This window comes from Pocillopora verrucosa, chromosome 1, assembly GCF_036669915.1.
Source record: "Pocillopora verrucosa isolate sample1 chromosome 1, ASM3666991v2, whole genome shotgun sequence".
Classification (NCBI taxonomy): domain Eukaryota; kingdom Metazoa; phylum Cnidaria; class Anthozoa; order Scleractinia; family Pocilloporidae; genus Pocillopora; species Pocillopora verrucosa.
In genome coordinates this window covers 35,048,100-35,066,195 of record NC_089312.1, presented here as the reverse complement: position 1 = coordinate 35,066,195, position 18,096 = coordinate 35,048,100, and the positions used below count along the sequence as shown (strand labels likewise).

The window sequence follows — 18,096 nt, the reverse complement described above, 5'->3', positions numbered from 1 at the left end:
TACTGTTGAAGAATTCGTGGCACTCTTCAGAAGCTCAACTACAGAATAAAATGCAGCTTTTTACAACTTTTCTATAGCTCGAGTTTCTACTCAAAATGGGGGCTAAACCCTCATCTATAAGCGATTTGCAACACAACCCTGTCCTCCAAACATTTACTGGAGACACAGCGATTGGGGAAGAAGACGAGTTTTGGCAAGATATCTTGGCGTTCTCGTTTCAAGCTCCCTACAACAGGTTAGCTAAAGCCAAATTAATTTAGTCCTATATTTGCGCATTCATTTTTCTTTAAATCTGAGAGATGATTTTGAAAGAGCCAGGTAGGACTGAAGTGTGAGCTTCTCTATTTGACGCTTTCTGCGCGGAGGGATAGTATTTCTTTTAAGACCTAACTACATGTCAAATATAGGTACAACGATCGATAGTTTGCTTGTAAACATTGGCTGAGTTATTAAGTTTATGATTTCTTTTGTGAAAGCAATCTGTGGCTTGTGCTTTGATTCTGGCGCACTTTCGTACAGAGGGAAATACGCATAGAATGGTTTTGGAAATTTCGTCAGGAATTATTTGTTTTGATGAAAAAGTTAGCATGTTATTCACTTGATTTACCACAGTCTGGTGATTTAATTGGCAATCACGAGATGGTTATGGAATGGTAAGGGGGCTCCTTAAATTTCGTTTTCGAAGCTTTGAAAGTGTTGTTCGTTGATTCATATGGTTTATCACTCGGTCATATTTAGTTTGCCCATACTGGCTAAAGTAAAAATGATGACCAGGCCACTCAAGTGAGAACTAAAGTAACTCGCCTAGATGAAGAATTCCGATCCACTATCAACAGACTGTTGGAAAAATTTCGTGACTACATGCATTTAGAGTAACTGGACTGAGATTAGCTTGGCACTTGATTATTAAAAAGGCTGAACTTTGGAAATCCATTGTTTTCCCAACAAAAGGGTTAATACAACAACTTTTCAAAAGTTATTACTGGGTGGCTTCTTATTACATCTGCCTTTGACTTGACTTGGACATCAGTTGTAGAACTACCTATTTCACTTGCCTTCTGTTATTATACAGCCAGCAACGTAACAGTTTCTTTTCAAAGGAAATAACTGTGAGACTATTTCATCATTATGACATGGCCAGTCAACTGCTTTTGTTAATTTTCTTAAACATTGCTGACTGCCTGTAGAACTTTCAACTGTTTATAATGACCTGTACTTTCATTCAAAGATACAGCAAGGCTTTCAAAATTCAAGAGCAAGCTCTAGACATGTGTTGGAGCTAAAATTATGTGCCACAAACCAATGAAGGGACAGAACCAGTGGTTGCAAACTTCCTTAGCTGCCTACCACTATATGCCCAAAATTTATGCCGGTCACATGAGGGATTCCCATACACTTTTGAAAACAACACTAATGATCACTGAATTTAACCTGCCTAGAGTGTATCTTATATACTAAATTGATTTAATTTACTATCTACGAGGCTTATGCAGAGCATGTCCAAATGAACCATTGATAAATTTTAAAGTTCAAAATGTCAACAATCATGCCAAATAAAGGATGTAATTGAAGTCATAAGCCCAAATGTTATAATAGTGGAATATTTAGAGCTGGGAAAGAAATTTTTAGACTTGGTTTTCGTGCAAATCAAAGAGAGTAAGAATAGTGCACTTCAGTCTGTACCCACAATGCTTAAAATTTTTCTTACAATATTTAGGAAAAAGAAGTTATCACTCTCTCTGCTATATCTTTTTATAGGATTTTTTCAGTTTACATTTCCTTTTTTGTTAGACAAAACTGTACTTCCACATTTACAAATAGAATTGAAATCAACATAGTTTTCCTATTCTTTCAGTGCTGATGCCAGATTGTTGGAGGAAGCTACAGAACCAATTTGTCAAAGGCTAGGTACATGTTCAAATTTGAAACTTGTTCCAAGCAAGCATCAATTGATATTAGACTATTTTGATTTATAAAATCCTTCTTAGGACTTAATCTACACTAGATTAATTTATCATAAAGTTAGTTAATTATTATTTCACCTTTTCAGTTGGAAACAATTTAACAACAAGAAATTTTGTCACCCTTATAAAAGTGTTTTTGAAAAGAATACCAGATTTGAAAGACAGTACAAAATGTGACAAGTAAGTATTCATAGCTTTGTTAATTGGTTTTACTCAATTCTGTTAAAAGTTCCTTTCATGCAGTTAATATTAAGAGGTAACTGGACTGTCAGGTATACAATTTAGGAATTGATTGGCAAGTTGAGTACCATGTGTCTGTGTGTCTGTTTTTTTTATATTTTTAAAAACATACTTGGAGCATTTATTCTCAGAGCATGTATGTGTATACTCATCTAAAGCTTGTTTGGTTGTTTGGAGAGTTCAGCTGTGGTTTGTAGCCATTTTTGTTGCAGTTTGATTAAAATTTTAGCTAAAGAAATTTCTTCATATGTTACTCCTCAATTTCCTTTGTTCAATTGTGGACAAACTGGAAATTAAGACTCAACCAGAGTCCAGCTGTAAATCAAATTACAACACAGTGATAACCCTTTAACTCCCAAGATCTGATGAGCAGTTCTCCCCTCTTGCTTCTACACATTTTCTTGTAATTAGTTACTAGAATTTGGTGTTAGATCAAGATAACAACTTCTACTTAAGTTTGAGTTTCAAACTTCTAGATAAGTTTGAGTTTGTGATCACCTGTTTGCTCAGTAATATTTGGATTTTTCAGGGAGAAGTGACTTGCATGTTACTTCTGGTAGATAAAGGCTTTAAGTTGATAAAACCCACATGTATGTTGATTGAACAAGGCCTCAGTTTGAGATTTTCCTTTCATTTGATAAATACAATGCCAGTCCTTCAAAATGTAAGCATACCAGTTAGAGTGCTTTAGTTGAATTATTTTTCTGCCTGACTGATATCACATCAATTTTTTTTGCTTTTCACAGCAGTGACTTCACATCGGAGAGCTACAATGCCATCCTTCTTGTTCGTAGTTTTTCAAAATATTTTATAGAGATGTTACCCAATGAAGAGGTTATCAGGCATTTAGGAGGCTCTGTAGTGAAATCTCAAAGTGACCAGGATGTGTCTGGCTTCTCTGGACAAGTGTTGCACTGCACAGGTGATGATTGATGCATAACATACATATACTGTTATAGGTGATAAAGGTGATAAATTGTTGAACTTTCTATGAGCAACTCCTCCTCAGTTGGTATTAATACCACTTGTTGGCCTGCCTCTGCTGGACCCTTTTGACCAAATTCCATTTTAATTTTGTGGGATGTATGAAAAAAAACATAGCAAGTTAGCAACAGGCTTAGTTCATCTATAAACTGTTGATCAAATCAGCTGCAGGACCCAGTTGTTCAAAGGATGGATAATGCCATCAACTGAATAAATAACCGTCTGATAGATCAATGTTGACAAAACACACAGACTTGTCCACTAGTAAAGATCTACCCAGTGAATGGTATTAGTTACCAACAACTGGGCCCAGGCCCCTGTTGTTTGAATGGTGGATAATGCCATCCAATAGATACATTTCTACCACCTTCTGAAAAACTGCAGTGAAAAGGAACCCAATAAGAATATGAGATGTAAGCTAGCCCCCAAAATTGACAAATAATTTCACCATAATGATTGAAATATTTCTTAATTTCAGATACTCTGTTTATTTGTCAATTTCCATTCTTTCAGGACATTAAAAAATGAATAATAATTACTATTTTGTTGACCTTGATATATAAAAGTTGGTACCATTTTTATAATTTATTATCAGTATTTAACATGTAATGATTACTTGTTGCACTGCTACTGTCCTTGCCTACATAAAAACTGACACCCACATCTGTGAATAACTGCCATGCATGCAGTTATAGAATTGTATTCATTTAATGTTCATGATCTTTTATTGTCTGCTTTTGTAGACTGTGGAATTATAGAGGATCTTATTTGTGGTCTTATTGATGTCATTGTCAATGTGCCTGTCAGGTATCATAAAATAAGATTTTTTTTCTTCTAATTTTAGAATTATTGAATTTAATTTAATTTATTAATTTTCTATTATGACTTGAATAGCATTTTTACCTGATATTGTCAGCACAGAAGTTTAGATACGTATAAAGTAATTATTTGATTATTGTTAAGCAATTCTTCTTTGCTATATGTAATGCACAGGTATCAGGATTACGTGAAGTAAAATGATTTATGATTGTTGACAAACTTCTGCTAATACAATGTATATCTGTTAATGGATAAATGAACTTATGGAATCATCTTGCTTAGCTTTTTATTGAACAATTTAAACATACATTCTTAAGTCTCAATATTCTCTAGCTTTTCTTTTCTTGCATATTATTTTTCCTGATACATAAGCTAAATGATACCTGTACTAGCATACAGTTCAATTGACTTTTACTGGGACCAGAGGTTGATTTTTTTTCCCTTGTTTGTTTCAACAGTGAAGTGACATATCCCATTCATGTTGAAGCTATAAACACTCTGTTGGTCATGTTATCAGTTCAGATGTTTGACTCTGGTGCATCTCACAGTAGTATCTTCTATCAGGTTATCATGAAGGGAAAATGGTAAGAAAAACATAATAAGTATTTCTTATTATAGTGATTGTTTGGATATGAAAATTTAGCTTGTTTTTGTTTCTTCATAGGAAACTGTATGTCAATGTCTGTCAGAGTACTTATATCTATATACTTTGACAAAGGGCTAACACTCAATAAGTCACTTTTAAAACTCTTTACGGTGGCCAATTTATGTTATCAACTTAGTTGATAATACTGAATTACCCTACTTATATGTATATTTGGTTCTGATATAAAACTACTCACATAACTCATAGAAATTATATAGTTTTCAATCAGATGCCTAATCAGCAATTATGCTCTTTGTTCATTATATAGCACTATATATAACTCTACTACTTGTGCTATCCATTATTCATTTGTCTTGTCTAGTAAGTGGTTGTGAATAAAATTAGTTACTCCAGACATACATGTTGTATTTTTGGCATTCCACTACAAAAAATTTGCTACATATGTTTACTTTACAGTTACGTTAGGCATCCATGACTGCATGTGATATTTTCTATTACATATAGCAATTCAAGTGCAAATGACCTTGTCAGAGTTCTTTTAAAGAACTTCATCAAAAGTGAGAAAACGCCAGCAGAGCTTACAAGAGTTACCAATGGAGGCTGGTTTTGTAAGTATTTGTCGGCTGTCCAGGAATTTTCCTTTATCTTTATAGAACAAGTACAGTATACTGAGGGTTGATGGTACTTTACAGTGTACAAGTGAATATTAGGAGGAAATTGAAAAGTAAAGATTGTATTTCACAAATACTGAAGAGGTACTAGTGGTATATAGAATTGCTCTTTCAAATTACCCACATCTTTAAGCTTGGTTATTGGACAATTTTTTTTAATTGTTTGATCAAAGTCTACTTTATTTTTGTTTATTCACCTTGTCATGGAAGCCTGAGGATGATGAAAAGTCAGGGTGGGGGAGGGGGAAGGTGGAACCTGCAATGGACAGGAATCCTATGTAGGGAGGGCCTCAGAATAGCAACACACCTTGATATTTAACTGGGATGAGTTCTTGAAGGATGGGCAACATGCCTTGTATTCAGATTATACTGACCACCCTGTTATTGCATTAAAACTGCCATTAACATGACAGTGGTAGAATTAATGGCATCTCTCATTTTCTTTTCACTTTTTTTAGCTGGTGTATGGTCATGGTTTGGCTCTCAAGGCACAGGTGAAGGTGACTCCTCCCTTATGGCAAATCAGAGCTTATTGTTGCTGCTTGTTCTTGTTAATCACTGCACGCAGGACAAGAAAAAAATAAATCCTTACAGACATGCACTGTTTTACTTCACAAATAGGAAACTCAAAGGTATTTGAAATTTTTTAATCTTCCTACATGTACTTACAATAGCCAGATTGCTCTAAAAATGGAATTTTTCTGTAACTGTTCTTGTGTATTGGTTTTTATTTTGCAATCGGAAAGATTTTTTGACAAAAATGCATACAATCTCTGAAGATTGTACTATAAGATGTTTGGATGCCTCCTTTCACATATTCAATACTATTTTTATATAGAAAACATGATGGACCAAGACAATTTGGATAAAGAGGGTGATCCTCCCTTTACGCTCCACATTGGGATGCTGTTCTCAGCAATCTGCAGGTTGGCATTAGTGTTTTGTTTATCTGGTGGGAGGTCTAGGTTTGGGTAAAAAACTGTGTCTAAGTCTTGCATTTTTTCACTTAGGATTAACCTAGAACAATAAATACCTTCATTTTGTTTTCTTGACTTTGGTTTCCTTTTTCCACTTTGCTCCAAATGGCACAGAAAAACAATGTCAGACTCTGGCCTGTGTTGTCAAAGCTGGCCTGTTATTAGGGCATGATTAGCCGATCAGATGAAGACTCTGTCTCGCTGAGATGTTTCTGCAAAAAAAATATTATGAAGTACTGGTAACACCTTTGATGTACTCAATCTGGCAGTTCTATTATAAGACGTGAAAACTTGTTTAAGGACCTTATTACAGAGAAGACTGAAAAGAATAATACTTGACTGTTTTGCTACTTGTGTACTTATATGTAATGTAGGTGCACTGAATGATTGTTGCAGTCATTCAGTTATTGTGTTAGATAATGATCATGGCTGTAGCAAGGCCTTTTCTGAATCATATTCTACTATGGTCATTCATTATGTCTGAGACTTAAAGGTAATTGTTGATGGATGTTGTTGGTTACCAACAGAGATCTACATAAAGATCAAACAACACTTCTGTTGTATTTATTACTGCATCGCAATTCCAGTGTGGCATCTTTTATCCTGTCGAGGACAGATATTGATAACTTGGTAAGGGCTATATTTTTGTATTTGTGAGCAAGTCCCAATTTTATTTGCAAATGTCACACCCTTGTAAAACTCTCTTGAAGAAGTATACTCAAAGTGCCTACTACCAAAAGTCAAACTCAGAACAAATTCGTATCCATGGTGCCTTATACTAGTGGGGCATGTTCACTTTTTTATAGTACGAAGCTACAAAGAGCATTGTTCGTTCTCTTACATGATTAAGTCCATTTTAGGTTTCCCCCCCCCCCCCCCCCCGAGAAGTAATCTGTACCTATATATGCTTCTTGGTGGAGAGGCACAGCCAAAGTCAAGTGTTTTGTCCAACAACGCAGTGCAACGACAGCGGTTATTGATAACTCTTGCCATAAGCGGCTGCCGATGTTGTTATAGACGGCTGTGCCCGGACAGGGGTCGAAAGGCAAGACCTAAACACAAAACCCTGTTTACATGCTAAACAGAAGGTAGTCAGTAAGAGGTTTAATAGGCAGCGGTGGACTGCCAGTAACTGGGTTTTAACGAATCCACTTCATGACCTGCTTGAGGCTCGAACGTGGACTTAGTGATCCTACCTCTAAAGCAAAACCCATCAGGCCACTGAATACAGTACACATGCAATAATGAATGTGAACTTGATATATAAAATGCCTTTAGCTTTTCAGCTGCTGGTCTTTATATTTGTTTCTTTCTGTCTTTCCAGGTGATGCCGATTCTAAAATTACTTTATAACGCTGATAATCACAATGCACATCATATTTATATGTCACTTATTATCCTGTTAATTCTGAGCCAGGACGAAAACTTCAACAAGTCAGTTCATGAGCTGGTAAGATTTGCACTTTGAGATATTTTTTCTTCTCACACGGGGATTTTGTAAACTTCGAGTCATTCCTGAGTATTCTAACTTCAGCCTTAAACGAACAGTATCTCGATGTTTTGTGCAATTTTAGGAGAAGGAAACTGTTAGTTTAAATGGAACAGATATACTGAAAATAATTGTTTTCTCGGAAAGACGAAAACCTCAAAATCAAGATTAAGCGACAAAGATGTATAATTTATTTGGCGTAAACGGCTTTGTGTCGCCAAACTGTGTTTAGGGCTGAGGATGTATGATGATGATTGTTCCGTCTTTGTGTGTAAGGTTTATCTTAAAAATTTTCACTTTAATTATTTATTAATTGGCTGCCGCTTGACCAGCAAGTACTAGATATTTTATTTTCTGGGTTTTCTTGCAGGTTATTCCCACAATACCGTGGTATACAGAACGAGTTATTACAAATATTACCCTGGGGGGTCTACTAGTGTTAGTTGTGCTCAGAACGATACAATATAACATGACCAAAATGAGGGTGAGTATTAACTGTAGATATCATCATCATCGTGAGGCAATTTGACAATCAAGAAATAACCAAAATTTTTGTTTGACAATTGTACAAATACACAATACATTCCTATGAATTAAGCAAAGATAAACTTTTTTTTTAATGTGAAAACTTATGTATTGTTCCTAGGTTCCAGGAAAACTACTTAACTATCATCTTAAATGAACGGTTGGAGCTCCGTTAAACCGTCATTTTTATTTAGAAGTACTTTTAATTAGTTTGTGCAATTTTTCTCAAGTAAAGTTATGATTCTCGCAGTTGAGCGACCATTTAAGTAATTGCAGAAAACCCATGGCTCCCAGATACTAACTGGGCGCTACTAACAACTGCGCTACGAGGCCACACGTTGGAACTGGGGCAATTTAAAGTTAGAGGGTTTTTCTTTCCCAAATTTTTGTTATATAATCGCAGTTCACTTGTGAGAATCAATTCATCGGGCACTGATATATTTGCAAACTAAAACAGTTTATATTTACTCCAGGACAAATATCTGCATACTAACTGCCTGGCTACACTAGCCAATATGTCGTCACAGTTCCACGCGCTTCACCCATATGTTACACAAAGAATTGTCAGGTAATGGTTTTTATACCCACATTTATAGAGTAATTTTTAAAATAAAGGGTCGATAAAAAATTTAAAAAACCCCCTCCAGAAGTAGTGTTAGTAAACTGGACGCAATAAAGAAGCGCAGAACGAAAAAGTGAGGACCTTTCCAAATCTTCTCTCCTTTTTCCCGCTTTGAACAACCATCACGCGCTGTTCAATGCACGTTCAAAACAGACTAAAGTCATCCTGGGTTACTTCAGTTTTATTTCGGTACGCTTTGTGACTGTTCCAAAAAAAAATACTCGCTTAGACTTAACCAAACAGTTGTTGTTCAGGTTCCTTTCTGTTCAACTTCAACCAGTATCCTCGAGTTTGCTCTTAGTTCTCTCTGGTTCCTTTCAGTATTTTCGTTCCCCTCATCAGCAGTTGTGCTCACACAGCCGGTGAACGACGGTCTGCCGCCACCTTTAAAACCTCGTTGTGTTGTCTGTTGAACATGCAAGCCAGCTGTCGTGATTGGGTTTCACCTGAAACCACGGCTGCCCATTACACCATCGGCGGATGCTGATGGGAAATGGTACTGAAACCCCTGCTTTTACAAAACTCCGTCGTAAAGCCTCTCTCCCAACAAACATGAAAAATATTCGAAATTCCAATTCGACTTGAAAACAATGAACGGAAGATCCACCTCGTGGAATGTCCACCGTTACTGCCCATCGTTATTATTATTATTATTATTATTATTATTATTATTATTATTGTTATTTTTACTTATTTCGATAGATCGCAACAATGACATTTTTGTCAGAGCATGTCGTCTGTAAAACGTCGTACCGCTTAGACAGCTCCTTAGACGGTGCATTTAAGGTCGTGAATACAAATAGTCACAAACCGCAATTACAAGGCGTGTTTTACATGTAATACTAAAATGAGACTTTAACTTTCATCACTTATCATGTGGCCATTTTTTTTTAGCAATGCTGTTGATTGAACGACAGGTTGTAACACAGTAAGCTCCTTCCACATGTCCGACACAATCGAAATGATTTATAGCAGAGTTTGACCTTTTTTAGGCTGTAAGGATCTTAATTTGAATTATATCGTCCCAAGCGATTTTTAGCGACCTACTAAGCCGCTAATTACGAAAGTAAAGTTCCTAACGTGCGACTGTGCAGCATGATAATTTTACTTCAGTAGGCCCGGTTTTGCAGATTAAAAGAATTTTCGTTTACCGCTGGAGCACGCCTTTTGTGGTTTAAGATGAATGAAATTCTGCTGAGAGCTAGTTCTTTTGATTTTGCATTTAGAGGCAGAACATTAACAAGAAGAGAAAAGCAATATTTTCAAATATTCTTCCTTGTCATTTTATACCGAAAAAGACTGCATAGTAGAGTGAGTCCGATTGCGAATCGACACTTGATATGCATACGAAGTTTTCTGTTGATTGAAGGTAGTTAACTTTTGCGGGATTCTTTCATCTACAAGAGCACAAAATGTGGATCATTAAAAGGAGAAAACCAGCCCCCAAATTTTTTTTTCGACATTCTAAAGAATTAGCCGAAATTTGTTCAAAGGTTTTCATTCAGAATCTGTGTTGATCATCAATCCCCAACCCTAAACATCACGTTCTTTCTCTCTTTTCCTCTTCTTTGATCTTTAAGTAGCCTCCCACTTGAATGTATCGTATCGGATGCTCCAATTTGACAAGGGTTTTTTTTACGGCGCAAGAAACAAAGCGAAATGTGTGACGGAGCTGCTCAAATTGTGCTTGAATGTTCTTAGATCAATCCCGATGGATATTTACGCTCTTGGTTTCTTCACTGTCATTTGGGCGATCACCTCATCAGTTGTGATTTCATACTCCTCTTCCTTTCATGGGGGTAACCTTGACTTTGGAGAGTTTGGGATCCAAAAGGCTTTCCACAGTGGTCGCCTTTTAACAAGAGAGCTATCAACGAATTTAATAGGGTTCCTTCTGATCTGTCTCTGTTAATCATTTGATTTTGTGTTTATTCAACTCTAGTTTGTACGCTCTACTGTCAAAGAAGCACGCTAAGGTGACAGAGCTGCTGAAACAAGCTGAAAGTGGCAACCAACAGCAAAATGCAAACGAAGCTCACAACAGCGACCACGTGAGTATCTCGGATTTTTGTCTTGTAGATAAATGTTAAATGTCGGTGGTTCTAATCGCTGATGTTCGACACACTGCACACTAAAGACTTTAAATACTCTGATCGAAGCGATCGGCAAAATCCGCCATTTGATACTCCACCGCGAATTATGGGTGATTTTCAATGATTGCCGTGATCGGTGTAAAGACAGAAACTCCGGCTGTGTAGGACGGAATAACAATTTTTTTTTAATCAACCTCGCCCTACTGCTTAACTCTCTCAGTAATAAAACGGGCTACAGAAAACGAGGAAGCCAAGCTTGGACTTTAGTGTTATATTCGTTTGCACGACGGCGATGAACACAAAATGTTAAGTTAGTCTCACTTACATTGGAAACTTAGATCAGATTTTCAAATATCGCATTCTCTTTATATGATTGTGCTTTACTTTGTTCGTTTGTTTGTGTTCTATTTTGCTTGATTTTTTTTTTTTTCGGAAGAAGTGTTCCGCAGTACTGAAAATAGCCCGCGCAACTGGAGGGAGTTTTGGAGTAAAAGCCATATGGCCCTGGGGCCATAATAAAATTAAATAAACCGCAGAGAGAATAAGAGAAAAACTTACTTATCCACACGTATGACACCAACATTTATCTCACACTTCCTGCTGCGCCGGCTTCATCAGAAACGTGCAAATATTCTCTTCTAGAAAATATTTGCGGAAAAAAGGAGACAGGTTATCACCCAAAGCCTGTGAGATGGAAAGCAGATTAAGATTTATGACCCTCCTACTGCGTTTGGCAGCTCAATCAAGATATCTTAGACGCAAAAATTAAATCAATTACATTTAGCTACGAAATAGACGGTCTTTCTTAAGTGCGTGGGGTACTTGTGTCTGTCTTCTACTAATTAATAAGTTTCTGGTTTTTTTAAATGAAAAAAAAAGACTGGCCCTTAACCTGTATCTGTAGAACCAAACAGAATTCTTCATAAAAAATGAAACACATTTGGTTTTACTTAAAGGGTTAACTGTTTGACTTAGAAGTGGGGTGTCGGTGATTCTAACGAGCGGCCTACTGCTACGAGAAAAACAAATTCAAGAACAATTCAGTGACAAAGTTCAGAGAAATTTTCAGTTGATCGTCGAAGGTAGTCTTCATTGCCTTGGTTTGCATTACTTCACTTCAAGATTGGCCTCGAAAAATCTCGTCAGATTTACAACAAGACAGCATTAACTAATACCATTTGTGACTGGTTTAGTCGCGTCTTAAAGCAAGGGTTTCATTAACCTTTTTCATTATTGTCTGCGGAAAGGCGGCTTTGCCCGGAAAAGGCTCCTTCCCTCTGGGGATGTCTTGGGGCAGGCTAAACAGAAGACACTAAGAGGTCTTGTACACGGCGGTCCACTGGTCACTGGTTTTTATTGGCACGCCTGTGAAAGATCTTTCACATTTATTTGCTCTGAGTAGTCGTCGGTTCCTTTGTTTTGATTAGCGTTTGTGACTACTTCGGTATTGTTTTTTTACGACATTTGTTGTTACGCACTTTGTAGTATATACAGTAACAGTAACAACTGTACTCCTCTCGCCTTCCTGAACCTCTCTTATGATTTGTGTCCAATTTCCTTCCCCAGCTGGCAGACCTTGCAATTCTTGAAGAAGTGATCCGTATGGTGTTGGAAATCATCAATTCGTGTGTTACCAACACACTTCATCATAATCCAAACCTGGTGTACACCTTACTCCACAGAAGAGAACTATTCGCTCAGTTTAGGACGCACCCAACCTTCCAAGATATTATACAGAATATAGACACGGTGAGTGAATCCTTTATGTAACCCTCTAACTGTGAGCAGGTGAGATGCGAGTGATACATAACTTTTCCTCGTTATATCAGTACCAACAGGTGAATAGATACAATGCCAAATTCTCCCAATGAATTCTCCATAGATTTTGTAACAATCTGAAGGGAGAATTATTCATCACATCTTAGGAGTTTAGCAGTTTCAAGAAAGCGTAGAATTTTTTAGAGATGGTACAATATGCACCGAAATGGAATCTTCAAATTTAAACTTTAATTTTAATTGGTAGTTTCGATTCCTTCGACGTGTGTGTCAGATTTTGAACTGTGGTTGGAGACCACAATCAGCTACCACACCCTGTAGTGAGAGCTGTAAAACAGTTTAGGCGTGACTGTTTGTTTTATCTATTGAGAAGGAAATCGTGTAGCCTACAAACAGCTTTATTTTTCTCTCTGTTGAGTTATTTTGGGCACAATGACCTCCTATATGGCGGTTGTTGCTAATCACTTAAAATGGTTATCTTTTAATGGTGAATGCGCAACAGTGGACAGTGATTCTTATCGATTGTTCAAAATGAGATGACTAATGCGTATTTTTTTAAGGTGTTGGCATTCTTCAGTGCCCGCCTGGAGCAGCACCCAGAGCAGACGCTGTCTGTTGGAGTGGTGCTCGATGTCATTAAACAAGGAACACTTCAGTGGCCTAGAGATAGACTCAAGGTAACGAGAGTACTTATGATGATGTACGTGTGACGTACACTTTCATTCCAACAACATTCTTTTTCCGTGCTAGCTTTGCATTCAGACAAGCCCAGAGAGCACCTTTTGTAAGAACCCCTACACCTCACTACCACAAGTTTGGATCTATTGAGACTGATCTCCTTTCTTTAAGATGATAACGTTGATAACGGTTGTTACCCTATCGTCCTTACTGAGACAGTAATCATTATTCTGCTAAACTTACTGATGCCGCTCCTGCACTTTCAAGGCTGTCATTGAGGCACTAAAAAAGCTGTCATTTCTCTTTTTAAACAAAATGCAGCGTCATTGGTGAAGTAGTAATTGGTTTTTTAATTTTTTTTTCAAACTCCTGCTTTCTGAAGAAATTTCCTGAGCTTAAGTTCAAATACGTGGAGGAAGAACAACCAGAGGAGTTTTTCATCCCATATGTCTGGTCCTTAGTTTACAAATCATCGACACTTTACTGGAACCCAGATCACATTCAACTCTTCCATCCTGAGTCTGACGAGTCTGGATCGTAGAGAGCAACTCCAAATATGGTGCGGCGGGAACGTATCCGGGATGTTGCAGGATGTATCAAAGGTTTCGATAGACAGTGGACTTGTGCAGTAAAGATGTAACATTAGAAGCATCCTATTTTTATCCAATAATGCAGCTTTGTCCCACTGATGTCGTAAAGTATTTTGACACGTTCGTTCTTGAGCATCATTTTCAAGGGTCCAAATCTAGTTGGCCCTGTTGATTTTTGAAAACGGGGAAAATATGTTAGTGCACAAAAAATTGTAACTTTTATGCCACCTTTGATCCCAAACGTATCCTCTTAATGAGTGTTTTTAAAGCGTACGTGCTCGTTGAGCGCAAATCGATGGTGAACCAACAATTGACTACACACATTGATGAGATTAGAGTGTCTAATCAATATTTTGTTTACGTCTCGCGACCGTGGAGCTCAGGAAATTTGGTTATGCTCTGTGTCTGTGAATCCATTGTAAATTAAGTACAGAAACTTATTTTCCATTCGGCATAGAGATAGGAGTGTTTAGATAGTGAGTTACGAACTTATAGGCGTTTTCCTCAAGCTTGCTCGTGTTTGTTTGATGTGGTCGTGCAGATTTCGGTTAAAGCATCAAGTTACAGCAGTAACGCCCTCATGCGAATTGCGATAGTGTGAAACGAAAACAGAAACTGGAATAATCTGAGAAGTATGTTGAAATCCTCTAGTTAGCAGACGAAAGCTTGCGCCGAATTTCACTTAACCTCGGAAGGTTTCTGAGCGTTTCAATATCTCAAACATCCTAGTTATCCTATTAAGGATGTATGCTCTAAAGTAGAGATGGGGAAAAAATTGAGTTATAATCGAATTAGGAACGTAAATGAAGCTAGGAATGATACAAGGAAGTCAATTCACACCGAGATTAACTGCAAATCCTCAGAAATTACAAGATTAAAGGGAATTAAAGATGTATTAGTCTGGGAAATATTGCAGACAAATCTCTTATATATCCAATTCATGGAATATTTCAGTGGAAATTTTGTTTACTTGAAAAGCCAAGTGGGATCGCTTAAGAGATATTTAAGGCCAATGTCGTGGTCCCTGCCTGTTAAAAATTTTGGCTTCAGTATTTCAAGTTCGCAATCTGTCTTAATCTTCTCCATCTTTTGCAATCCTTTTTATTTCTTGATATCTCATCACCCCTTTTGTGTTTATATATTTTTCCGAACTGAAATTTTAATTCGCAGTTTCCATCGTGGTAAAAGTTGCTTTGCACAGCGTAAGAGGTAGATTAAATATTTGGACTTAGCTCTTCAAAGTGGCTGCAAAGGCGGCATTTTGTACAACTATGTAATTTAGACATACGCATATTTCCTTTGGAATGAGAGAGGTTTCTTTTAGAGGTCGATATGTCAGTCCTTTTGTTATTCGAGTAGATAAGTTATTGTAACAAGAAATACTCTTCGCGTTTGGTGAAAGCCTTGTAAGATTTCTTACAGCCCAACAGACAGCTGAGAACAATTAACGAGCAAATATGATAATTTTAACAATCTAATCATTTAAGGGGGTATGATCCGACACAGGTTGTTTGGATCCTAATTTATATATCAACAGTTATAGATAAATTTTCATAGCACAGTTTCATATGCAGATGGGAAATATAATACGATATATTTAACATAGTTTAATAATGATATAAACTAAATTAAATCTGGGAATACTAAATATGTATATCAGCCGTTATAAGGGAATTTAAAGAAATTGGTGTCAGTATTTGTTTAACTTCCTTGGTCTTGATCAAGAAACATTGTTTGAAGAAGAATGCTTCAAAATTTTAGGATTAGATTTGGAGAGGTTGTTTTGCAGTCGTATGCTTTTCTCCAAATATTTACGATGTTTTTTTGTAACATTTTATAACAGTTTTGGAAAGTGCTGTGCTTGACAATGCTTTTTCACTCTACTTGACAATTTTAATACGCATTTTAGTATATCGACATTTCTTCACCGCGGTGTTTTTTCGTTTGTATGGCGATGGTGCATTGACAAGCGATAGTCAATTGAGTGTCGAAAGTAATCCCAGACTGCATTGGTGGCTCGTGTTTTCTGCTCTTCAACCCTAAGCTAATTTTTTATTTTAATTTAAATTTTGATTGGTTAAGCTGATGTTTTTCTTTTGTTCTGACGGGCTGAATTTACTACTTTGTTTGTGGTTTCGTGACACTCGACTGAATAGCCCTCTCAGCTAGAAAATGCGGCATTGCGGTTGTTCAGAACCTTTTATCAGGCTTACTTCGCGAAGTAAAGTCAGATTTGTTAAGTTTAACTGTTCTCAAATCATCTTAACCTCGTAATATATTTTGTTCCACATCGCTCTTAAAGGTGCGAGCACAATTATCAGTGAAACAGCACTTTGATATGTATTTCTTTATATGCTATATACCATTAAACGTTAAAAATATAATGGGGTTTCTGTTGTTGTTTTAGCCAGCTGTATTTTAATTAATTAAGCTTATACTTTTTACAATCACATAACTGAGAAATATCTATTTAGTTGTCTGCATTCTGTTTTACCGAGCCAGCCAAAATTAAGAAAATTCCAATGATATATTTCCTTCAGAGTGAACAGTGTTGATTAGTGAAAGGGTTCAGTTCTACCTGAGTGCGGCGGTATTACAGCGATTTTTGTGCCAGCCGTGGTTCATTAACGTCAGGAATTCTCAGCACCCCGGCTGACATCTCAATTTTATGGGTTCGTTGTTCAGTTTAAGGACTCGGTTTTGACTTTATGCTTTATGCCGGCAAACTGGCACGATAAAGTGATTGAAACGTGAAACAAACTGCATTTTTTCACGAATCCGACAGGGACGTTCTTTGAGCTCGCAGTAATTATAGACTAATCGCAAGAAATCCTGGATATAAATAAACTAATCCACAGCTGAGCTATTTACTCCGTTAAAACAGATGTTTACCTAAGTGTAATCAATTTGCTTCTTATACTACGCGCGGTGGGAATTTGGTTTGACTGCAGCCTGTTCATTTTTGCAATCATGGTTTATACTAAGTTGCTAATTCATGATTTAGTATTAGCTTTGTATTTATTGTATGATCTTATGAAATGGGGGGAACAGTAAAGTCATTTGCCGACCAATCTCGTGGTTGAGATCGTGATCAATTTACAGGAGTTTTCATTTTGCAAGACTTTTTCATTTTGATATATTATTTCGAGACGGGATCGAAAAGATACTTTCATTGATGGCCTTCGTACGCCTATCTACGAGACAGCAAGGGAATTTTAAACTCTATGCTTGCTTTTTTCCTCTGAATTCTTTCCTTTTTATTGCCGCCAAGCACCCAAGCTCTCCCACGAACCTTAACTGCCCCAAGGTCGATGCAGCTGTTTCGAATAACTTCCTAAACGTTTGTCGATTATAGTTTGTATAAGCTCTCTAGATTTCGTCACGTTATTGGATCAACTCATGTTTCCAAGTTCCACTTGATTCTTATTTTCAAATGAAAGACCGCCTAGTTTGAAGGGCCCATAGGAAATGGCCGGCCTTTTTTAAAACTGCTGTTCTCAATTTAAGTTTTACTGTTGGAAAATAGTTCAGAGACTTCAGTGTGTTTTTGCACTCTCTGAAATTACACATATTCATTGTATGTCACTGAGAGTCCCCCACGGTAAATATTTTATTGTTTCTTGGTCTCGAGGGAGGCTCTTTGAAGTGTTTCGAGTTGAATCGACCGGCATATTCACAGACTATTTCCTGTATTATATCCAGCTAAGAGTATTGAAGTGTCCAGCCCGTTTATATTGACTGCGCATGATCCTATTAAGCTCACCAGCTTTCTTAATAGGTGGGTAGCAACAAGAGATCAGTTAATGAGTTTAAAATGGAAGGTGTGCCAGAAGAAGACATTCTGGACAAAAAAATTCATTGAATTGTTACAATGCATGTATGTACTTTCAGTTTGAAAGCACTGGCAAGAACTGGCAAGTTTGACAAATCAGTCACATTTTTGTCCCCATCCCCTCTGCTCTCTGAATAAAATGTTCCAATTTTTTAAATGTACTACATTTAACTTTGTGCAGCTGCAAATACGGATAAACGATAAAGCCGTGCTCTGCACTAATTAATTT

At 36.9% G+C, this 18,096-nt stretch overlaps 1 protein-coding gene and 1 long non-coding RNA gene across 2 annotated transcripts; one reads left to right on the top strand and one right to left on the bottom strand.

Moving 5' to 3' along the window:
* The first annotated feature begins 28 nt into the window (after positions 1–28).
* Positions 29–16,419, top strand: LOC131796963 (dymeclin-like). The gene is made up of 17 exons (XM_059114581.2): positions 29–235; positions 1,856–1,908; positions 2,051–2,144; positions 2,951–3,126; positions 3,932–3,995; positions 4,466–4,591; positions 5,119–5,222; positions 5,744–5,917; positions 6,124–6,211; positions 6,790–6,892; positions 7,587–7,712; positions 8,122–8,235; positions 8,750–8,844; positions 10,841–10,949; positions 12,558–12,740; positions 13,328–13,444; positions 13,828–16,419. The coding sequence occupies exons 1-17, from the start codon at positions 96–98 to the stop codon at positions 13,984–13,986; spliced, it is 2,025 nt and encodes a 674-aa protein (XP_058970564.2). The 5' UTR covers positions 29–95; the 3' UTR covers positions 13,987–16,419.
* Positions 4,008–11,661, bottom strand: LOC136281134 (uncharacterized). Its single transcript, XR_010717565.1, has 4 exons — positions 11,550–11,661; positions 6,319–6,474; positions 5,593–5,843; positions 4,008–4,564 (listed from the first exon to the last, which is right to left on the bottom strand). It is a non-coding gene; the product is annotated as an uncharacterized lncRNA (long non-coding RNA).
* Positions 16,420–18,096: the final 1,677 nt, after the last annotated feature.